The following is a 24975-nucleotide window of genomic DNA, read 5'->3' on the forward strand; positions in this document are numbered from 1 at the left end:
AATATTTAGGAAGAGGACATCATTTCATGGAGTCTGTGAAGGAAAAAACCACATGGAAAAGGTGATAAGCAAGCTAGATCTAAAAAAACAGATTTTCAAGAAGTCAAAGGAATTTATTGTTCGAGGGTTTCATAATGCTTGTATCTAAAGCAAAGTAGATCATTTTAAGATTGTTCTATTCATCAGTTGGGGTCTCTATAAGCTTCAATATGAGGTCCTAAACCAAGCATGAAAGTGCATCGTTGTAGCTGTGTGGGCTAATATAGTGAAAATGTTTGCCTTGGGGTAAGTTGAGCCATTGGTTGATCCAATGGTAAGTTGAGCAAATGTAAGTGTTTTCTTGACAGGTTTAATGCAATGCATTTTTGCTGGGATATGAGATAGACCAGGCCCTTTTGTTATGTTAATGTATTTGTTAGGTGTTAAGCCTGTGTTAAAATATGCTCAAAACGATTACTAGACACAAAAAAAGCTATGGTGATTGTGTTTATCTTTGGGAAATAAACATAGACTTGGTTTTAAAAAGGTAATTCAATAAAGACATTTGAAACTGGCTTAACACACTGTCCCGTGGCTCAACTTACCCCATACCTGGTGTAAATGGCTCAGTTGGTAGAGCATGGTGTTTGCAACACCAGGGTTGTGGGTTCAATTCCCACGGGGGACCAGTACGGGAAAAAAATGAATGAAATGTATGCATTCACTACTGTAGGTCGCTCTGGATAAGAGCGTCTGCTAAATGACTAAAATGTAAAAATGTAAATTGTACCGAGAGACCACATTCTTTGGACAAGCTATGTTTTGGAAACTGTAATGTTTACATGAATTCTTATTATTTCCAGGGATACACAACATCCTGAAATATATGTAGATATCTTTGTTAGTTAGAACACTACTGTATATTTCCCTTGCCGGAGTGATGCGGAATGTAAAGAAATTCTCAACTTATCCCGCTTTCCCCTACTTTCAGTCAGAGTGACTGTTGTTGAATTTCCTCCAGTGTTATATTGTACCCAGCCTGTAAGAGTAAAATGAACTATGTACAGTATATTAGTATAATGAATTCTATGATGAAGACTATTACATTGTAATGTAATGTATATGTTATGGAAAAGTATCTTGGGAGTGGTTGTAGTACATATCTCTAGGACCGCTGTAGTTTTGGAACAGTATTAGAATGCTATTGTCCACCAATCTAAAATGCACCCATTAAGTATTTTTGTTGTTGTTTTGTGTGGTGTAAAATGATTAGAACATGACTTTGCTACCATCACACCACATCAACTTCATAGTTTTGTTCGCAGGATGGTTTCTAACCACGAGACAACCCATTCTACCAGTCTGTTCTTTATGTCTGTATCTGCACCCAGCATCTTTACGAAAGGGTTATAATACAAAACGTGCCTGACAAGTAAACATGTTCATTTTTGAAGAGAAGAAAAATGACTACACGTTTGTCCCAAATGGCACCCTATACCCTGTATAGTGCACTACTTTTGACCAGAGCCCTATGGGCCCTTGTCAAAAAGTAGTGCACTATATGGGGAATAGGGTGCAATTTGGGCACGGAGCATATGTAAATACTAACGGTGTACATGGAGTGGATGTTATTGCTCATGATAGCACAAACAAATGAGATGTACATGGGCTATGTATACAGTTTATGTCTTGTCTTAAAAAAAAAATGACGGTTGAGTTATTAATAAAAAAAACATGACGGAAGTAATGTACTCTTAACCTTTCTTTTTTTTTTTAAAGCTGTGTGTTCATATTTTGATCACTTGGTGGCAGTGGTGTGCTGTGTAGTTTACTGTAGTTTCCCAATAGAAATCCTGATCGGAGATTTGTGCTGACAGTGTGAAATGTCTGTTTGGACAGTGTTTGCCCTCAAGGCAATGGGACATGTATGATGCCTTGCTGAGGATAGTTGTAAGTTGAGGAAATGTTGTTCCCCCCCCAAAAATCTTGGTGCAGCAGTAATGTGACAGCTTTCTCTCTTCACATTCCTTTCCGTGGTGACTGCAGGTCACATGAAGTGACAGACTTAGGATCGCAGCTTGATATACAAATCAAAGTTTAGAGATCGCGTACAGAGTTTAGCAGATGTTATAGTGGGTGCAGTGAAATGCTTGTGTTACTAGTTATTGACAGTGCAGCAAAAATGTCAAACAACTAGAAACAAGAAATGATGAATGGCAGAACGAATTCAGTTAACAACTGAAATACAATCTATGCGTATATACACCAAAAATATATAAAAAGAATGATATCTACAGTAGTAGATATATTACAGTGAGCTATGAGAGTCCAGTATATACAGTTGAAGTCAGAAGTTTACAAACACTTAGGTTGGAGTCATTAAAACTCGTTTTTCAACCACTCCACACATTTCTTGTTAACAAACTATAGTTTTGGCAAGTCGGTTAGGACATCTACTTTGTGCATGACACAAGTAATTCTTCCAACAATTGTTTACAGACAGAACTTTTCACTTATAATTCACTGTATCACAATTCCAGTGTGTCAGATGTTTAAAGGCACAGTCAACTTAGTGTATGTAAACAGCTTGGAAAATTCCAGAAAATGATGCCATGGCTTTAGAAGCTTCTGATAGGCTAATTGACATCATTTGAGTCAATTGAAGGTGTACCTGTGGATGTATTTCAAGGCCTACCTTCAAACTCAGTGCCTCTTTGCTTGACATCATGGGAAAATCAAAAGAAATCAGCCAAGACCTCAGAAAAAAAATTGTAGACCTCCACAAGTCTGGTTCATCCTTGGGAGCAATTTCCAAACGCCTGAAGGTGCCACGTTCATCTGTAAAAACAATAGTACACAAGTATAAACACCATGGGACCACGCAGCTGTCATACCGCTCAGGAAGGAGACGCATTCTTTGGTGTGAAATGTGCAAATCAATCCCAGAACAACAGCAAAGGACCTTGTGAAGATGCTGGATGACACAGGTACAAAAGTATCTATATCCACAGTAAAACGAGTTCTATATCGTCATAACCTGAAAGGCCGCTCAGCAAGGAAGAAGCCACTCCTCCAAAACCCCCATAAAAAGCCAGACTACGGTTTGCAACTGCACATGGGGACAAAGATTGCAATTTTTTGAGAAATGTCCTCTGGTCTGATGAAACAAAAATAGAGCTGTTTGGTCATAACGACCATCGTTATGTTTGGAGGAAAAAAGGGCCGAAGAACAAGCCGAAAAAAGCCGAAGAACACCATCCCAACCGTGAAGCACGGGGGTGGCAGCATCATGTTGTGGGGGTGCTTTGCTGCAGGAGGGACTGGTGCACTTCACAAAATAGATGGCATCATGAGGGAGGAAAATTATGTGGATATATTGAAGCAACATCTCAAGACATCAGTCAGGAAGTTATAGCTTGGTCGCAAATGGGTCTTCCAAATGGACAATGACCCCAAGCATACTTCCAAAGTTGGGGCAAAATTCCTTAAGGACAACAATGTCAAGGTATTGGAGTGGCCATCACAAAGCCCTGACCTTAATCCCATAGAAAATTTGTGGGTAGAACTGAAAAAGTGTGTGCGAGCAAAGAGGCCTACAAACTTGACTCAGTTACACCAGCTCTGTCAGGAGGAATGGGCCAAAATTCACCCAACTTACTGTGGGAAGCTTGTGGAAGCTACCCAAAATGTTTGACCCAAGTTAAACAATTTAAAGGCAATGTTACCAAATACTAATTGAGTGTATGTAAACTTCTGACCCACTGGGAATGTGATGAAAGAAATAAAAGCTGAAATAATTCTCTCTACTATTATTCTGACATTTCACATTCTTAAAATAAAGTGGTGATCCTAACTGACCTAAAACAGGGAGTTTTACTTGGATTAAATGTCAGGAATTGTGAAAAACTGAGTTGAAATGTATTTGGCTAAGGTGTATGTTAACTTCTGACTTCAACTGTAAGTAGTGTAACAAAATACAATGTACAGTAGTTGAAATATTAGAATGAGCTAAGTGAAGAATACATTATATGAATACGCAGTGTGAAAAACAGTATAAAATAAACGTTTCAGTGTTTAATGTATCTATATACATGGGACAGCAGCATTGGCTGTGAGTTTGTGTGTTTGTGGGCATGGGCATATGCGTCTGTGAGTGTATATGTGAGTGCAGGAGTCTGCGTGTGTATGAAGTGTGTATGTGTGCATTTTTTGTGAGTGAGTCTTTCGTTGTCTCTTACTACAGGGAATGTCGTGATAACTGTTCAACAGTCTGTGGAATGGAGATAGAAGCTGTTTTTCAGTCTTTTGGTCCCGGCTTTGATGCTCCTGTACTGTCTCTGTCTGCTATTTGGTAGCAGAGTGAACAGACTGTGATTCGGGTGGCTGAGCATGCCGAATTTCTTCAGCCACCTGAGGTTGTAAAGGTGCTGTTGGGCCTTTCTCACCATGGTGTTGGTGTGGTCGGACCATTTCAGGCCAAGGAACTTGTCTCCGGTAGGACACGATCAGCTCCTGTTTTTTTTATATTGAGGGAGAGGTTATTTTCCTGACACCACTCCGCCAGGGCTCTAACCTCCTTCCTGTCTCGTTGTTGGTAATCAGGCCTACCACTGTCATGTCATCAGCAAACTTGATGATTGAGTTGGAGTCGTGCGTAGCCACACAGTCTTGGGTACGGAGGGAGTAGAGGAGGAGACTGAGCACACCACTGGGGGGCCCCGTGTTGAGGATCAGCATGGCAGAGGAGTTGTTACCTAACCTTACCCCCTGGGGTCAGCCCATCAGGAAGTCTAAGACCCAGTTGCCCAGGGAGGGGTTCAGACCCAGGGCCCTGAGCTTAGTGACAAACTTGGAGGGCAGTATGGTGTTGAAAGGTCAATTTATTTGGTTTTCCCAAAATTCATTACATGTTAAAATTTCTAATCAAATTAATTAAACATAGTAAACAATTCAAACAAATAATCAATCCCAACTTAAGTGAATCAAATACTCACAATTACCAAAAAACAAAAGCATTCATTCAAATAACGTGTAACAATCACCAGTCAAAGAATGAAATTGCAACCAACTTTCTATGGCTAGTTTAAAAAATAACGATATTTTGGATATTATTTCGCTTTCAAATAACCGAAAGTGAGCGGTTGCAATCTGAATAAAGGGAAAAAGGCCATTCTTGAACATGGGGTGAGACATTCTTACTAATTTACTAGAGAACCAGTTCAGAAGTATAACTTTTGTATGACTAATGCCTTTAGTGAGAGGTCTAATGCTTTAAATATTAAACCTGGGTTTGTATTTGTATTTATCAGGGATCCCCATTAGCTGCAGCCAAGGCAGCAGCTACTCATCCTTGGGTCCAAACACATTAAGGCACTTACATCACACAAAAAACAGAAGATAAAACAGTACATCATATAACATTATTACACCACTACATACAGTGCCTTCAGAAAGTATTCAGAAAAACAGGTTTTTAGATTATTTTTCAAAGTTATACATATTTGTTTTTCATAAAAACTAGAAATACCTTATTTACATAAGTATTCAGACCCTTTGCTATGAGGCTCAAAATTAAGCTCAGGTGCATCCTGTTTCCATTGATCGTCATTCTACAACTTGATTGGTGTCCACCAGTGGTGAATTCAATTAATTGGACATGATTTGGAAAGGCACACACCTGTCACACACAGTGGCCTCCATCATTCTTAAATGGAAGAAGTTTGGAATCACCAAGACTCCTCCTAGAGCTGGCTGCCCTGCCAAACTGAGCAATCGGGGGAAGAGGGCCTTGGTCAGGGAGGTGACCAAGAACCTGATGGTCAATCTGACAGAGCTGTAGAGTTCATCTGTGGAGATGGGAGAACCTTACAGAAGGACAATTATCTCTGCAGCAGACTTTATGGTAGAGTGGCCAGACAGAAGCCACTCCTCAGTAAAAGGCACATGACAGCCCGCTTGGAGTTTGCCAAAAGGCACCTAAAGACTCAGACCATGAGAAACAAAATTCTTTGGGCTGATGAAACCAAGATTGAACTCTTTGGCCTGAATACCAAGCATCACGCCTGGAGGAATTCTGGCACCATCCCTACGGTGAAGCATGGTGAGAACGATGGTGAGAACGATGAGAACGCAGATGAGCATCCCCGAGATGATTTCTGACAGATTATGTAAAGATTCTTCAGTTGTGCAAATCCACATTTTCATCAGCTGTACGGGTGGCTGGTCTCAGATGATCCCGCAGGTGGTGGAGGTCCTGGTCTGCGGTTCTGAGGCCGGTTGGACTTACTGCCAAATTCTCTAAAATGGTACTGGAGGCGGCTTACGGTAGAGAAATGAACATTCAGTTCTCTGGAAACAGCTTTGGTGGACATTCCTGCAGTCAGCATGCCAATTGCACGCTCCCTTAGAACTTGAGACATCTCTGGTGTTGTGTGACAAAACTGCACATTTTAGAGTGGCCTTTTATTGTCCGAGGCACAAGGATCAACTGTTTCATTAGCTTCTTGATACGCGACACCTGTCAGGTGGATGGAATATCTTGGCAAAGGAGAAATGCTCACTAAAAGTGATGAACACATTTGTGCAAAACATTTAGAGAAATAAGCTTTTTGTGTGATTGGAACATTCATGGGATCTTTTATTTCAGCTCATGAAACATGGTACCAACTGTCATAACTGTCCTGTGAGGATCACAATGGGTCAGATCAGCTTAGCAATGGTTGACAATAACCAGACCTTCTTTCACCCACAGAAGAGGGGAGGTGGGAACTGGGCCGGTTTGACAGTTTACACCCTGTTGTAAATTACAGGAGAAGGGGACTCTTTCTCCCCCTCCAGTAAAATTCACCAAGGAATGTTCTTTGTTAACAGACTTTTTCCCACCTAAACTCTAACACATTCAAAAAGTGAATACTGGAACAATATTTCCAACATAAGAACGTGGGGAATGATCTATAGAAAACTAATGTCATATTTATGCACTCTTTTGACCAGAGTGCATAAAGGCTTGGGAGAGAAATCAACCTTTAGACCAGGCAACGTGAGGCGGGAGCTACACGTTTGAAATGGTTGGAACGTTGAACCTCAACACGAGGTGAAGAAATAAACTTGCCTTCCTTTAGACCAGAAAGACGGCAAGCTGCAGCTCATGTCCGAAGTGGTCCGAATCCTGAATACCGACACGAGGGGGAAAACAAACTCCCCTCTAAGACAATCATCTCAAATCAAATGTATTTATAAAGCCCTTCTTACATCAGCTGATATCTCAAAGTGCTGTACAGAAACCCAGCCTAAAACCCCAAACAGCAAGCAATGCAGGTGTAGAAGCACAGTGGCTAGGAAAAACTCCCTAGAAAGGCCAGAACCTAGGAAGAAACCTAGAGCGAAACCAGGCTATGAGGGGTGGCCAGTCCTCTTCTGGCTGTGCCGGGTGGAGATTATAACAGAACATGGCCAAGATGTTTAAATGTTCATAGCTGACCAACAGGGTCAGAGAGAAAGAGAGAGAGAGCGAGAGAGCGAGAGAGCGAGAGAGAGAGAGAGCGAGAGAGAGAGAGAGAGAGAGAGAGAGAGAGAGAGAGAGAGAGAGAGAGAGAGACTACTTAAATTCACTCAGGACACTGGATAAGACAGGATCCTAGCCACCCGACACCTAAACTACTGCAGCATAAATACTGGAGGCTGAAACAGGAGGGGCACTGTGGCCCCATCCGACGATACCCCCGGACAGGGCCAAACAGGCAGGATATAACCCCACCCACTTTGCCAAAGCACAGCCCCCACACCACTAGAGGGATATCTTCAACCACCAACTTACCATCCTGAGACAAGGCTGAGTATAGCCCGAGTATAACAATCACTGGTACAGCTGATTAGCTGTCTTGAGTCAAATATCTAAAAAAGCTAATCTTTGTGAGACTATACTACTACACTCATCACCAATGGGAACCATCGGCCCGTCTGGCTAGCTAGCTATCTTCTAGAGTGAACAACAGTAGAAAACGGGAAAGGCGAGACCCCTTTTGGACAATCAGAACCTTACAAGCGTGCCGCTGAAAGGCCAACCCACATCCTTCCTAAGAAGGCCTGGTTCAGACAGAGATAAACAGCGAACAAAGGCACTTGCATGTAAATACATTCATGATTTCTTATTCCAATTGGGTGGCAGTTCGTGTGCAAACTGTATGATTACTGTGAGAATAGCTATGAAATGTATCGATGATAAGTGTATTATTCTCACTCTCTCGCTCTCTCCCTCTCCATGTTATTGTGTAAAAGCCACAATATTGTGTGACTCCGCTAGCGACCTTTGTCTCATGTATTAAGGGTGTATGTTTATTCTGTGTTATTATTTAGTTAGCTAGTAAATAAATAATTAACCAATTTGTGTAGTACTGAATCGTTAGTAAGGCCAGGGTTTTTGTAGATCCAAGGTTACGACTGTTCAGAATGATGATATGATAAGAGGTAATAATTCATAAGTTGACTGTTTATCAATGTAATAGATATATACCTTATAGAGTTTAATTTGGGAGATGGCAACTCTTAGACAACCTCTTCCGTGGTGCCCCAAATCCTAATGAGTTAATTGTTACGTGATTAATTTAATTGGGTAACAATTAAACAGAGTTAGTTAATTAGAGATAGCAGTCATCAGATGAATTAAAGTAAAGTCACAACACAATATTTTTGGTTATTGAAAACATATTTCACAGCGGTTTTGATGGTACAATGAGTTGTCACATAAACTGAAATTAGGCAAACTATTACAATTTTAGCAACCAGGAAATAGCGGAGCAATTTATGCATATTGCACCTTTCATTTCATTGTTGGTAATGTTCTATGAATATTCTCCAACTGGTTTGACATTGGGAACGTTCTCAAATAGTTCAAAAAACATTAAGAAACAACATTCTTCTGTGGGAATTTCAGTTTTTCCACAGAACATTCTACAAAAAATTGTGTGATTTAAGCGATGTTCTCAGAACGTTCATAGAATCTATGGTTCCCTTTTATGTCAGTTCTTGGCAATATTCTGGGAATGTTCTAAAAAATGTAATTCTATACATTAACATCAATTATCTCTAAATTCTGTTCTCAGAACATGAAGAAAACGTTCCATAAAAAACACAAAAAAAGTTTGTATCTTTCAGTTAACGTTCTAAGAATGTTATTTTAAACCATGTACATCCCGTTCTCAGAACATGAAGAAAGATTTCCATAAAAACCACAAGAAATGTTAGTAATGTTCAGAAAATGTTCTAAGAATGTTATTTAAAAACATACATTACGGTCTCAGCGTCAACAAAACTCTCTGTATCCTCTATTTGGTTAAGTGTGTTTAGGTTTGCTGGCCGTGCCCACTAATTGGCCACACCTGCTCTTAATGAGTGCTTGTTTCGTTTGAAATAGGGTCTGGTTGAATAGATTAAAATGAACAGCTTTGTTTGCATAAAAACACATGGCATGCTAGCTCCATCCTGGTGGCACAGTAGACTGATTCCAGGGATAGAGAACAGTTGATCATAGGTTTGAAGCTCACTGATGAGAAATGTTTGCATGCTTAAGAAAATACATTTTAATGTGTCCTACTGTATCTGTGCTAGTAGTGTTATTAAAGTTTTATTGAAACATCCGGTGAAAGTTTTAAGATTTGTTATTCAAAAACCTCCAAATAACCTTTAAATTTAAGAAAACGTTACATAAAAACCGCAAGAAAACTTTAGTAACGTTCAGAAAACATTCTCAGGATGTTATTAAATTACTTTCAAATAACCTATAATTTTCGTTCTCTGAGCGTTAATAAAACCTTCCTGGAAAACTTTCAAGAACCCAGAGTAAAACATTCTCAGAACCTCACTGCAACCAAAAAACAAATGTTCCCTTTCACTTCAGTTCTCAGGATGTTTATAAAACATTCAGTTTTACCAGTCAGGAAACTTATGGATTCGTTTACACACCCAGTGTGAAAACAAAAACATACTTTCCCACAACTTCCCTTCTTCTCATTCCGCTTCCATTTACTTTCTAACATGCTGACCAAACTGGTCATGCATGTGGGTCATCGCATAACACACGTTGATTTAGTTCACCCACACCAGAAGCGATCAGGACACACAGATTGAAATATCAAAACAAACTCTGAACCAATTATATTAATTTGGGGACAGGTCAAAAAGCATTAAACATTTATTACAATTTAGCTAGCTAGCTTGCTTTTGCTAGCCAATTTGTCCTGGTATATAAACATTGGGTTGTTATTTTACCTGAAATGCACAAGGTCCTCTACTCTGACAATGAATCCACAGATAAAACGGTAAACCAAATTCGTTTCCAGTCATCTCCTTCCTTCAGGCTTCTTTTTCTTCTTTGGACTTTATATGGTGGTTGGCAACCGACTTTACAGCATTACCACAACCGACCGGAGTGTGGATCTAAGTTCATCTTTCAATCACCCACGTGGGTATATGCTCCTAAAAACCAATGAGGAGATGGCATGTGGGTATATGCTCCTAAAAACCAATGAGGAGATCGGTGAGGCTGGACTTGCAGCGTGTTGAGCGTCACAAATAGAACCAATTTCTATTTTATCGCCTGGCCACGCAGACGCTCGCTGAGGCGCGTGAGCAGTGTGGGTGCAATGATTGAATAACATGTATGTGTACATTTATTTTGCAACACTCACTCGCGCGACACGAGCAGTGTGGTCAGCATGTTACCCACAAGCCTATTCATTATGTCTGACAATACCATATACATTAAAACCAGTAGATAGCGATAGCGCTGAAGTCATCCACGTATTCCTATGGAAAACCCCTGATTTGGCTCATGTATTTGATTTTGTTTGGCTGTTCTGGCGATCGTAATTTACATAGGCTTTCTAGGGCAGACCAGAGTTTAATTTACCAATCATGCGTAGGCACAAATCTGTGTGTTAACCATGCCTGAAATAAATTCCACGCAAAGAGTGAGATTTATCAATATGACCGTTTGCATGAGAGTGTGCATAAATGTGTGTACAGTCATGCCCATGCGTACGCACAGTGCCAAGTGGTGGAATAAGGGAAGTGCTTGTCAAAGATACACACTACTGTTCAAAAGTTTGGGGTCACTTAGAAATGTTCTTGTTTTTGAAAGAAAAGCACATTTCTTTGTCCTTTAAAATAACATCAAATTGCGTTTCTTTGACAAGTCTCTGTCTATACAGGGGTTACCAATTGGTGACAGCCTTCTGGTCTTCTCTCTTCCTCCACTGGATGGTCCTCTTCTCTGGAGCCCCTGGCATCTTGAATGAAACCAGATGGCCCTGAGGAGGAGTATTGCCAGGGCCTGGCCTGGACCCTCAAGGAGGGGAGCACAGACAAAGACCTCACCCTCAGAGAAAGGGGATAGCAAGAAGAGGAGGGTGGAGGTCATAAACAGATTCCAGTACAGTATCTAGGAAAAGTGTTTAATTTCATTATAGGTCCCCCCCCCCACCCCAGGTTACACTCGCTCTCCTCTCTTCCCCCAGCAGCTTGTTAAGGGTAAATACATCCCCTGCCAGTGTGATGTATAATGTTGGTCTGCTGTGTGGGTGTAAGTCACACAGCACTCCCCTGCTACCTCATCCTCTCCTCCTTGTGTTGTTTAGATTCCCGTCTTAAAGTGCATCCCAAGTGGCACACTTTTGCTTATATAGTACCCTATTGCCTATGTAGTGTGCAAATTTTTTTTTTTACCAAAACCCTATGGACCCAGGTCAAAGTAGTATACTCTATAGGCAATAGGGTGCCATTTGGGACGCACACTCAGACCCCGCGCCTGATGAACTCCCACCGGCCAGCCCCATCCCATCCCCTGGCTGCCAGCCTGTCTGTTTACCAAGCTCTACCTCTGTTTACTGCCACAGAACAGATACATTCACCACTGTCACTCTGTCACAATGGATGGACACTCTGATCCTTCCAGAAAGAGAGAGTGAGAGGATAGGGATAAAAAGAGGGGGGAGAGGTAAAGGGAAAGGGAGGGTGTGAGAGAGAGATTTAGATGCTACCCTTTCTCTCTCATAAATGGATCCGATTAGAAACACATTACAATTTGAAAGAGAAGCATTAATACAGCATTTGGATCATTTTCTCTTCTGAAAATCAAACATTTTGATGTGCTTTTGCAAGTTTTGCAAGAAAATATAATGTGCACTAAATTAGATCCAATATGGCATATATTAATTCACCAAAGACAAAAGGCTTATTTCACAATTCTAAATGGGTTTGTAAGGTGAGTTTAGAGGAGGGCAGCTAAGTTCAGAAACCCTCTATTAACCTTGCTAAGAGAAGCACAACTTACAACTTAATTCAGCCACTGGAAGCACTGAGTACATGCCCAGTGACTAAGGGTTTCCACTTACAGAGGTGATACGGAAGCATCTTTCATGTTGTAGGACCGCCTCTCCTCCACAAATAAGTCCCTCAACTGGCCTGAAGAATAGAGAGAAAATATACATTTTAGGGTTCAGGCCTTACAAAGAAGTCAAGAAAAGTGTAAGGTCTTTGCTTTTAATACACTTGTAATGTAGGCCTACTAGAAAATGCATTAGAGAATGTTGAAAATGTAACATCAATTAAGGTGTAAATTGATATTTGTTGTTCAATGAAACAAACACTTCTGTAACAGGAGAATCTTCACCGTAAAGATTGCCCTATTACCCTTCCTTCCTTCCTTCCTTCCTTCCTTCCTTCCTTCCTTCCTTCCTTCCTTCCTTCCTTCCTTCCTTCCTTCCTTCCTTCCTTCCTTCCTTCCTTCCTTCCTTCCTTCCTTCCTTCCTTCCTTCCTTCCTTCCTTCCTTCCTTCCTTCCTTCCTTCCTTCCTTCCTTCCTTCCCTCCCTCCCTCCTTCCTTCCTTCCTTCCGCATGCTCTTGGTATAAAACATTATAAAACATAACAGATAAGGAAGGATTATTTGAAGCCTTGCGAGAAGCTTTTAATGTTTCTTGTTTTCATTTTATGCTCTTTTCAACCCTTATGGAATAATCAAGACATCATACACAAAGAAAGATTGCAATTGTCTTTGGAGAAGCAGATTTTTCTGCCTTTCATAAAGCAGTGTGCAGCTCACATCTCAACTGTAAAATGCTATACCGATTTTATGGATCACATGAAATCTTGTATAAAATGTGTTTCTACAAGTCTTGACATGAATCTATTGACTGCACCGTGGACTCCTGCCTCAGAGGACATTGAATCAGAAGGAGAGAGATCAGTCTGCCCATGCATGAGTCCATCTCCATGGGATTCTAAAGATTTCTTGGTTGTAATCCTAGGCATCTTCAATCTGTTACAAACTTGATTTTCACTTTCAAAACTAAATCCCCCGCTGGCACGCACACACATACACAAACGCAAGCAGGCAGGCACGCAGACATGCACGAGCACACACACACACACACACCCACACACAAACACACCTCATCTCATCTCATCTCAGAGCTTCTCATGATTACGTGTAGTAGGGTCATTGACTCCGCCCTGTCTGCCAGTGGGGTGAAGGAGATAAAAGAAAAGAAATACACTATCTCTGAAGAAGGACTCCATGGATTAAAGTCTTGTTCTGAATTGTGGGCGGCGTCCTCAAAACTAGCATGGTGGAATCTCACTACTATTGGCTCACTAGAAAATCCCTTTTTTTTTTATTATATTTTTTTATTATATCTCCATTATAATAGTGAGGAGTTTATAAGGATGTTTGTGGGGATAGTTGTCAGCCTAAATAGGGTATGTGTGTTATCATGTTATGAGATCTAGCCGTGACTTGTCAAGACTGATCCAGACATGAGCATTGCTGGGTATTGAGTCTATATGCTCCCAGTTCAGCAGGCATTGGTTGGGACCCAGTCGATTCCGGAGGACCTGTCCTAGACTCTGAAAAATAAAGACGGAGTTTGGAACCAAATAAGGTTCTTGAGAGCGATGACATAGGAGAACCATTTTAGGGTCGGATGTTCGGAAGAACCATAAATGGGATGGTTTTTTGAAAAACCATATAAAAATCCAAAACCAGAAATGTTTCTTCCATCCAGGACCAGAATTAAATAGCCCTGCTGTAGGGTTTCAAGCCTTATTTGCATATTTCACCCGGTGTATTTCGAATGAATTTTAGTTACCAGTACCACCGATGACTGTGATTTCTACTGACAGAGACATGGTTGTTGTGTTCATTCATTTTCAGTCCTCTGGCCTTCACCAAGTGAGATCCTAAGTGAATATGTTGCCATTAAAATTGTATTGTCCAAGACTATGTATATTTCATAAGGCCTTCTTTTGAGGGTCTAGTTTTACCCCAATACAGTGGCCTGAAACTCATAGTTTAAAGGCCACATCAGGCCTTCAAGTCACATTATGATGGCTTGCAAAGTAATATGCAAATCCTATTGGAATCCAGTCAGAGTTAGGATATCCAGCATTTGGAATTTTTATTCACTGCCAGAATAATTGCCAGGGTTGGGAAGATTACGATTTGAAACTATCTTAGACATCAAAACTGGAGCAACCATTTCAGTAACAGGTGCAATAAGTCCAAGTAAGAGATGGAATAGTTTAGAAAAATGTGTATTTGAGTAGGATATTATGAATGAATCAAACAATGTACATTAAAAACATAGATATTGAAACAAAAAATTCTAAAAATCTACCTGCAATAGAGCATGCTGGGAAATATGATAATGATGGGAGTGGTTTTCGTTCAAGGATGGTTATTAACACCAAACCTGGGGTTATTTTACACCACTGGGTTTTAATTCAACTCTTGAATCAACATTAGAAATGTTACACTGTAAAATCAACACTGACCAATGTGCTGTGTGCAGTGAAAGGGACACATCTGCAGGCTTTCATACATTTCAAGAACCTTTTAGAATTCTGAAGAACAGTAGATGCCACGTCAAGAACTGCGGACGTCCTCCAGCGATTAAAAAAAAAAAACTTTTACTGTTGAAAAGCAATATCCCAAGTATAAATACAGTAAAGTACACACTAAAGGGTACAATAGTGTTTTTTTTTTACACACAACTGCAAACTTCCAAGGAGCAGGCCATTCAAGGAGTTGGTCTGATGGTAATCCATGATGTCATCAGCCTTCCCCCTTGCTTGAGAAATAATAGAGGAGCAATAGAGAACCAAAGAGCAAACCGCCTCCCCCCCACACAAGTACAGTGAAGTGCCTTTCTTGCAAGCTCCAAACCCAACAATGTAGTAATCAATATCAATGTAGCATGTGGTGGTTAATTTCTGTATTATCAAATGAGGAGAGATAAATGTATCACACAAGTCAGAGTTATTCTAAAACTGAATCTCTATTAGTGAGAGCTTTGCAATAGCGATGGCTGGTCAACGAATCACGTTGAGAGCCACAACACAAAGGCTACTGAGATCTTTTATAGCAAAGATCCACCCCCTAGTCAACATAACAAACCACAGATGTTTGGAACGGGTCACAAGGTGAGACTTTTTAAATGAGAAAGTAGTATCCCATAGCAAGATAGCATTCACTATAAATTCTGTTCTTATCGTTCAGCTTGGCCCCTAAGACGAGGTTCCGATCTCGTTCCTGGTACTTCATAGCACAAAAACACCAACTCATCCAATGGCATAAATCAATTGTCAACTCCAGATACTCACATCTCAAGTAAAACCCCTTCTTGATCACACACCTGGACAAGCTCACTGAGGGGAGTGAGCCTCTAGGTCATACACTATCCCAGGATAAGTAGAACATCAGAGATGACAAACAATGGTTCCAGACACTACCCCACACATCTGTTGTCTCAAACCTTATCTCCCCAACGCCAAAGGAGGGAGTGACTGGCGCACAGACATTGTGGAGAGAAGTAATTGGTTCCCCATTAATCACACCATTCCTTCACATGGTTTAAGAATAGATAAAGACACATTCACATATGAAGACAATGTTCCCTCCTGTCCTCTTCCCTTTCTGATATTCTGCATAGCACCAGGGACATGTGAAAAACAAGCCTGACCTCTCCTCTCTCTGGGCCCCAGGTGACTGAGCCCCAGCTGAGGGAAGAAGTGCAACTGCCAACACCAGAGTCCGAAGGGATACATTCTAATAACAAGTATATCACATAAGCATATTATGCAGGTAAGATATCTTAATTATCTATGTTACCCAAGTAATTCTGATTCTTCCGCCACAAGCACTAAAAATAAAATAAGGTAGAACAAAAACACGATAAATTAAAAAAAGTCATAAAAACACAAGAAAGTAAGAAACTATAGTATTTACAATGTGCAGGGACACTGAAGGGATTTAGGTCGATACAGTATATATAGGGGTAAGGTGACTAGGCATCAGGATGTATGATAAACTGAGTAACATCAGCGCAAATGAGGATTGCATGTGAGTGTGTGTGCATGTGTGCATAGCCAGTTTAAATGTGTGTGCATGCTATGTGTGTGTTGGAGTGTCAGTGTGTGTAACTGTGTAGAGTCCTGTGAGTGTGCAAATATTAAACGGTCTACTCACATAGTCCATGTGGCCATTTTGTTAGCTATTTAGTAGTCTTATTGGATTGGGGATAGAAGCTTTTCAGGAGCCTGTTGGTGTCAGACTTTATGCACCGGTACCGCAGAAGCAGAGAAAACAGTCTAATGCTTAGGCGGCTGGAGATTTTAAGGATTTTCCTGGCATTCCTTTCACACCACCTGATATAGAGGTCCTTTTGCTCATTTGATGATTCTATATTACTTGTTTCTTGTGTAATTTATAGACCAGTCAAGATAACTGCTGAAAACTCTCTCGAGAGGTGGAAAGGTCGATATTTGACCATCGAGTATTCCAAAACGTGTTGAGACTTCCACTGCCCTCGAGTCACCATTTGCTGTTGATGAAGAGGCAAATCCCTCCCCCTCTCGATTTCCCTGACTCTACTGTCCTGTCCCCTCGGTGAATGAAGAGAGAGAGAGGCAGAGGCAGAGGCAGAGGCAGAGGCAGAGGCAGAGGCAGAGGCAGAGGCAGAGGCAGAGGCAGAGGCAGCAGGAGCTCACACACAGGTGTAGCTCAATAAATCACTGTGTTGGATGGGGGGATTAGTCCAGGGCATTTAGCTACCATCTCTTTACCAGCAACTCAATCCCATCATGACAAAGAGTGTGACATGACGTGGGCCTCCTATACAGTCTGTCAATTTATATGTGACAATCCCCATTGCATTACAGGGCCAGTTTCATGGGTCCTCGAGTAAGAAGCACCTTTTCAATAATAATCTTCACTGACAATGCTTATTTGCCCAGGACCATTGATGGAAAAAGTACCCAATTGTCATACTTAAATAAAAGTAAAGATACCTTAATAGAAAATTACTCAAGTGAAAGTCACCCAGTAAAATAATACTTGAGTAAAAGTCTAAAAGTGTTTGGTTTAAATAGTATAGAAAGTAAAAGTAAAAGTATAAATCATTTCAAATTCCTTATATTAAGCAAATCAGACGACACCATTTTCTTGTTTTTATTTATTTACGGATAGCCAGGGGCACACTCCAACACTCCAACATAATTTACAAACAAAGCATTTGTGTTTAGTGAGTCCGCCATACCAGAGGCAATAGGGATGACCAGGGATGTTCTCTTGATAAGTGCGTGAATTGGACCATTGTCTGGTCCTGCTAAGCATTCAAAATGTAACAAGTACATTTGGGTGTCAGGAATAGTACATTCTTTCTTTAGGAATGGAGTGAAGTAAAAGTAAAAGTTGTCAGAAATATAAATAGTAAAGTAAAGTACAGATACCCCCAAAAAAGACTTAAGTAAAAATACTTTAAAGCACTACTTTTTTAAACCTTTATTTAACTAGGCAAGTCAGTTAAGAACAAATTATTATTTACAATGACAGCCTACCGGGGAATAGTAGGTTAAGGTGAGGATGTTTACTCAGACCTGGTACACACTAAACAGGGAGAGCCATCAGTGATTTTGGGTTCCTGGCTGAGGCTGATTGAACCAACATCCAGTTGACCTTGTAGGCAGAGGAAGTGCCAAAGAAGGAGAGCAATCAGTGAGCTGGGAGTTCTAACTATGTCCCTTTCTATTTCTGAAGAGTGTTCAGTGGTTGACCCCTTGATTTGTTTGGCCTGTCACAGCGGAAGAGCAGGAAGTGGACCTTCAGTCCTGACATGGGCACAGCAGCATAGAGACAACTAATGTTTGATTAACTTGAAAGTCTACTTTATTCTCCCTCCCCTTGTGTCACGACTCAGTGCTAAATCTAATCTGTGTTATGTTCTGCAGAAACTGAAACAGAGATAAATAAAATAAAAAAATAGAGCTTTGAGGGGTCCTTGTGTTTCAGCACTGGCTGGGAGAGACAATGGGCCAAATGACATTTACAAAACCAATCAATTGGTAGTTTGTTTGTTCAAACGTGTTTTAATTGCAACTCTTAAAAATTAAGATTCAATTATTAAAAAATATTCTCTGGCGTTCTGATTCACATTACAATTTCTTTACTATTAAATGCTATTACTATTAAGTCCATTTATTTTGTTTTACCATGACACATTCAAAAGTTTTTTTATGGGTTTAACAATATAATTACACATAGAATCCAATAATAGGATCTATGTTGGTTTGCCTGCATTCCAATTAATTATGCCAGTAAATTATACTGTACCAACAACATGAACCCATTTCATTCCCATCACAACAAACTGGATGTAGTCTATCACAGTGCCATCCATTTTGTCACCAAAGCCCCATACACTACCCACCACTGCGACCTGTACGCTCTCGTTGGTTGGCCCTCGCTTCATACTCGTCGCCAAACCCACTGGCTACAGGTCATCTACAAGTCTCTGCTAGGTAAAGCCCCGCCTTATCTCAGCTCACTGGTCAACATAGCAGCACCCACTCGTAGCACGCGCTCCAGCAGGTATATCTCACTGGTCACCCCCAAAGCCAATTCCTCCCTTGGTCGTCTTTCCTTCCAGTTCTCTGCTGCCAATAACTGAAACAAACTGCAAAAATCTCTGAAGCTGGAGACTCATATCTCCCTCACTAGCTTTAAGCACCAGCTGTCAGAGCAGCTCACAGATCACTGCACCTGTACATAGCCCATCTGTAAACAGCCCATCTATCTACCTACCTCATTCCCATACTGTATTTATTTATTTATTTATTTATTTATCTTGCTCCTTTGCACCCCAGTATCTCTACTTGCACATTCATCTTCTGCACATCTACCATTCCAGTAGTATTTAATTGCTATATTGTAATTACTTCGCCACCATAGCGTATTTATTGCCTCAACTCCCTTATCCTACCTCATTTGCACTCACTGTATATAGACTTTTTGTTTTCTTTTGTTCTACTGTATTATTGACTGTATGTATGTTTTGTTTATTCCATGTGTAACTCTGTGTTGTTGTATGTGTCGAATTGCTATGCTTTATCTTGGCCAGGTCGCAGTTGCAAATGAGAACTTGTTCTCAACTAGCCTACCTGGTTAAATAAAGGTGAAATAAATGTAAAAAAAACATCCAATACAAACAGCTTTGACCAAGCAGCAACTATTAATAAAATAAAATCAAGTTTTAACACACCAACCTGGAACGTCAACGCTGGTGATCAATTGGCTGGTCTAATCGTTTATCTTAGATAAGGGAAAACAGGCAAAAGGTCAACAATCACAGGTCATGCAAGCTCTCTCCCAGTCCCTGTAGATAGGAACAGTAAACAGATGTTTTAACTGCAAATACGACTAATAAGATGAGTCAGAGAGAACATGGTTCAAAGTGAATAAGTCAAAGAGAACTTGGTTAAAAAGTGAAACTTTGTTTCTGTTGAGAATACATTTAAAACAGTAAAAAAAAAGTTATACTGGTCACAATGTGCACTACCAGAGACAAACATACACTACATGAAAGTATGTGGACACCTGCTCATCAAACATCTCATTCCAGGCCTCCTGAGTGGTGCAGTGGTCTAAAGCACTGCATTGTGGTGCTAGCTGTGCCACTACAGATCCTGGTTCGAGACCAGCTGGCCGTGACCGGGAGATGAATGGGGTGGCGACAGGGAGACCCATTTTGGCATTGCTCATGGTGATCTTAGGCTTTTGTGCGGCTGCTCGGCCATGGAAACCCATTTCATGATGCTCCCGACGTACAGTTCTTGTGTTGACGTTGCTTCAAGAGGCAGTTTGGAACTCGGTAGTGAGTGTTCTTTTACGAGCTTCAGCACTCGGCAGTCTGGTTCTGTGAGCTTGTGTCGCCTACCTCTTGGGCAGAAAGTTGGAAAGGTGGCATCCTATGACGGTGCAGCATCGAAAGTCACTGAACTCTTTAGTAAAGCCATTCTACTGCTAATGTTTGTCCATGGAGATTGCATGGCTGTGTGGTCAATTTTTATACACCTGTCAATAACAGGTGTATAAAATCCTTCACACTTACAAGACAGTTGCTTTTAACCCAGCAAGTTGTAGTTCCAACTTCCTCTAGAATAACATTTTAATTTCAGTGATGCAGATATTTCAGTACGCTGGCCAAAACCAGGAGTCATTTCATTCTGAGGCCTTAGAGGCTGAAATCCATCACATCTCATCCATCCCTAGCTTCTCAAACGAGCAAACTAAGAAACAGTAGTACTAGACACAGTAGTTACTTGGTCTGCAACACCCATCGAACGAAACCAGCGGACTTCCTGGTCCTCATCTGAAAAGAGAAGAAATACAGGAACATAGCATGAATGAAGGGGACTAAACTGAAATGGAAAGAGAGGAAGAAAAATGACAGTAGCATAACTGTAGCATGGACTGAAATGGAGGAATGTGAATCAGTGAAATATGGCCGTTAACACATCCTCAGACCTGAAAACCAGGCCTCTGAAGCCTCGGAATAATCTTTTGTGGCTTTTCAGGGCAGAATAGCAAACTGTGATGATCCACAGGAGCCCATTTGGCTGCCCAGTGAGGTGCAAATGGTTTTTATCATCACCCATTCACAGCCAAACTGGTGCCACCTCTGATAATACCTAAGGCATTAGCAAAGATACCTGCTCGACCACTCCTTTTGTTATCAGCACAAACCATGTCTGGGTGATATGAATTGAGACAATTGTGCTTTTATTTTATTTTTTATTTAACTTGGCAAGTCAAATAAGAACAAATTCTTATTTACAATGACGGCCTACCCTGGCCAAAACCTAACTAATCTGAGCCAATTGTGCGCCGCCCTATGGGACTCCCAATCACAGCCGCTTATGATAGAAACCAGGGTCTGTAGAGACGCCACTAGCACTGAGATGCAGTGCCTTAGATCGCTGCGCCACTCAGGAGCTTTTAAGTAAGAAGGCCTAAGCAGATATACCATTGAGGTTATACAGGCTAGCTAATGTTTAAATGTGAATGATGCCATTTTTAGTTTACAATCAGCAAACAGCAGGCTACAATAGGAATGCCATCAATGAAACGGAGAGCACAGTTCTTCAACTGATGCCAGTTGCACCACAAGGCCTGTCTCTCTTATCTGAGCCTCAAAAGCACAAGTGTGTTTCAAACAATTGAGTGACATTTTGGAGAGAAACAAATGTAACATCTATCAGTGTCATAAAGTGTCTTCTTACCACAGTCTTCATGGAACACCTGAGGGAAACAGTGCAGGACCCCAAATCCACACCTGCAGTATGAGCAGCCATTCTGCACCCCCTCTCCATGGGGAATGATCCTGCAGGGACAGGGAGCAGAGCAGAGCAGAGTGATACACATCAAAACAGGCTAGAGACATCACTAGACTTCAAATATGTGTTTCCTCCACAGTCAAACAGGCCTAGAAATATTGGGATATTAATTATTGGGAAATTAAATTACCTGACGCGTTCGTCGTATTCACAGCTCCTGCCGATGAAGCAAAAGCTTCCCAAAATACAGGCGCCACCATTTTTACAACAGTTTCGACTCTGCTTTGGACCTTCGGGAAAAGAGAAAGACATAGGGTAGAAGTTTAATATGGATGCTGTGAGTGTTGTATTTACACCCAGGCTTTAGCCCTGGGGGTGCGTTCAGCAGGGCACAGCGTTGTACAATGTTCAGATAGAAATATAGCATGTAGAATAGACATGCCTCTCTGACATGTAGAATAAGGAATCATGTTGGTTCTATTCAGGACATTTCTATCTGCAACGTTTCACAACATTTGCCTACTGAAGATGGCCCTGGAGACACTGCCCAGAATGCTGGCAACACAGTTTTAACACATTCCTTCAGAACCATGTTTTCAATGACAGAGCGATAACAGCTGAGAAAACAGCTTGACTGAGGCTTAGGCTATGTTGTTTTGGTGAATTAAGACAAATAAACAAACAAACAAATGATGCAGGATGACGTATTTGGTGAGAAAGAGGGAAAAGAAATCGTATTACAAAGCCGAATAAATTCAACCAAAGTCAAACTCAAATTCACTGCAGTGAGTTTATGGAGGCCATGTAGGTTGATATCAGTAATGTTACGCAATTAATTAACTTACTTCCAGTGAGGCCGATGAAGGGTAAGACCAAGCCCACATCACAATGTTTTCTGTCCCCAGCAGGAGAGTTAATCTCTTTGAACTGGTTCAGGTAATCAGCGTTTTGCTGGATCGTATTCCCAGAGTCTACCGTTTTGGTCAATACCTCTATGGTTTTGGTGCATTCAGATCCTTCACAGCCTTGGATAAGAGAGAAACATAGAAAAAAGGCTAATATTTAGGTATAACGTGTAAACAGTTTCAGATGAGCTAACTAGGGCCAAGGGCCAGATGCAAATTGTTAACAAAATATTGACATAGGCCTATCTGTTCAGCTGCCGGCAAGAAAACCCTAAAATACATTAGGGGATCATTTATTTTATTTTATGTTGAAATAAATACAGGCTACAGACATTTCTGAACTTAAAACAAATGTGACAAAAAAATCTATCTGTACACATAGCCAACCCAAAAAGTTGACAAACTCATTTTGTTCTCCCGGAGATTGCCAATAATCCAAGCTCACATGCAGAATGCTTCTTCTAGGCCTATTGCAACAGGCTAAAGTAAACATTCAGTTAACACGTGATACTGCTCCTCTCTTCTGTTCCAAGTCCACAAGCTCTGTATTCCAGAGGATGCGATACACTCTGGAGAAAGGCATCCATCCAGCATTGTGGCGACCCTCCCCAAAGGCCGCATGCTCAAACCCCTGATGACATTTTTGCACATATTTGCCAAGCCTTCTCCAGTGAGGTCACACCCACCTCCGGAACCTCGACATGCAAATCATGGAGCGCTCCTTTGTGAAGGTAAAGTTAGAAGCTTTGCTTTTTGTAATGGAGAACTGTGATTTGTAATGTAACAATGTAACAATGCAGTATACCGAGGTCACGCAAGGTTGTGGGCAAGAAAATACGATTCTAGCATCTTTGGTCTGCACAACAAAAACATCATTATTTTTCCTCTACATCCACAGAGGAAATTGGCTTCTAAATGCCACATTACTTGTGCATGGGTGAAAATGGTGGTCTGGCCTCCTCAATAATTGTATTCTGGCATAGGCAAACCTACCTACAGTGCATTTGGAAAGTATCGCCGACCAGCTGGCTGGTGTGTTCACAGATATATTAAATCTCTTACTATCCCAGTCTGTTGTCCCCACAAGCTTCATGATGGCCACCATTCTCTTACCTAAGAAAGCAAAGGTAATTGAACTAAGTTACTATCGTTCCGTAGCACTCACCTCTGTCATCATGAAGTGCTTTGAGAGACTAGTCAAGGATCATATCACCTCCACCTTACCTGCCACCCTAGACCCACTTCAATTTGCTTACCGCCCCAATAGATCCACAGATGATGCAGTCGCCCACACACTGCACACTGCCCTGTCCAATCTGGACAAGAGGCATACCAATGCAAGAATGCTGTTCATTGACTATAGCTCAGCATTCAACACCATAGTACCCTCCAAGCTCATCATCAAGCTCGAGGCCATGGGTCTGAACCCCGCCCTGTGCAACTGGGTCCTGGACTTCCTGACGGATCATCCCGAGGTGGTGAAGGTAGGGAACAACACCTACCCTTTGATCATCCTCAACACTGGGGCTCAGCCCCATCCTGTACTCCCTGTTCACCCATGACTGCGTAGCCTAGCACACCTCCAAGTCAATCATCAAGTTTGCAGATGACACAACAGTAGTAGGCTTGATCTCTGCCTCTAACGCTATTATGGGGGCTGAGTCACTGGCTTACTGGTGCTCTTTCATGGCGTCCCTAGGAGGGGTGCGTCACTTGAGTGGGTTGAGTCACTGATGTGATCTTTCTGTCCGGGATGGCACCCCCCTCGGGTTCGTGCTGTGGGGGGGATCTTCGTGGGCTATTTTGAAGATATCCCTCTTTATCGAACAGTAGTGTGGGGGCTGTGCTTTGGCAAAGTGGTGGGGTTATATCCTCTTTGGGCTAGGGGCCAGTATTTTGACGTCCGGATGAAAAGCATGCCCAGAGTAAACTGCCTGCTACTCAGGCCCAGAAGCTAGGATATGTATATTATTAGTAGATTTGGATAGAAAACACTCTGAAGTTTCTAAAACGGTTTGAATGATGTCTGTGCTTATAACAGAACTCATATGGCAGGCAAAAACCTGAGAAAAATCCAACCAGGAAGTGGGATATCTGAGGTTTGTAGTTTTTCAAGTGATTGCCTATCCAATATACAGTGTAAATGGGGTCATATTCCACTTCCTAAGGCTTCCACTAGATGTCAACAGTCTTTGAACGTTGTTTAATGCTTCTACTGTGAATGGGGAGAGAATAAAAGCTGTTGGAATCAGGTGTCTGGCAGAATGCCTTGAGCTAAGTCACGCGCGTGGCCGCGAGAACGAGCTGAGTTCCTTTTCATTTCTAAAGACAACGGAATCGTCCGGTTGAAATATTATTGAAGATTTATGATAAAAACATCCTAAAGATTGATTCTATACATCGTTTGACATGTTTCTACAACCTGTA

General features: G+C 41.3%; 1 protein-coding gene across 1 annotated transcript; it reads right to left on the reverse strand.

The window, feature by feature from the left end:
- Window positions 1–11962: 11962 nt before the first annotated feature.
- LOC115159180 (cryptic protein-like) lies at window positions 11963–23675 on the reverse strand. The gene is made up of 6 exons (XM_029708646.1): window positions 23542–23675; window positions 22489–22668; window positions 21834–21933; window positions 21590–21690; window positions 20630–20679; window positions 11963–12438 (listed from the first exon to the last, which is right to left on the reverse strand). The coding sequence occupies exons 1-6, from the start codon at window positions 23651–23653 to the stop codon at window positions 12430–12432; spliced, it is 552 nt and encodes a 183-aa protein (XP_029564506.1). The 5' UTR covers window positions 23654–23675; the 3' UTR covers window positions 11963–12429.
- Between the last annotated feature and the right edge of the window lie 1300 nt (window positions 23676–24975).

Source organism: Salmo trutta, chromosome 23, assembly GCF_901001165.1.
Source record: "Salmo trutta chromosome 23, fSalTru1.1, whole genome shotgun sequence".
NCBI classification, from domain to species: Eukaryota; Metazoa; Chordata; class Actinopteri; order Salmoniformes; family Salmonidae; genus Salmo; species Salmo trutta.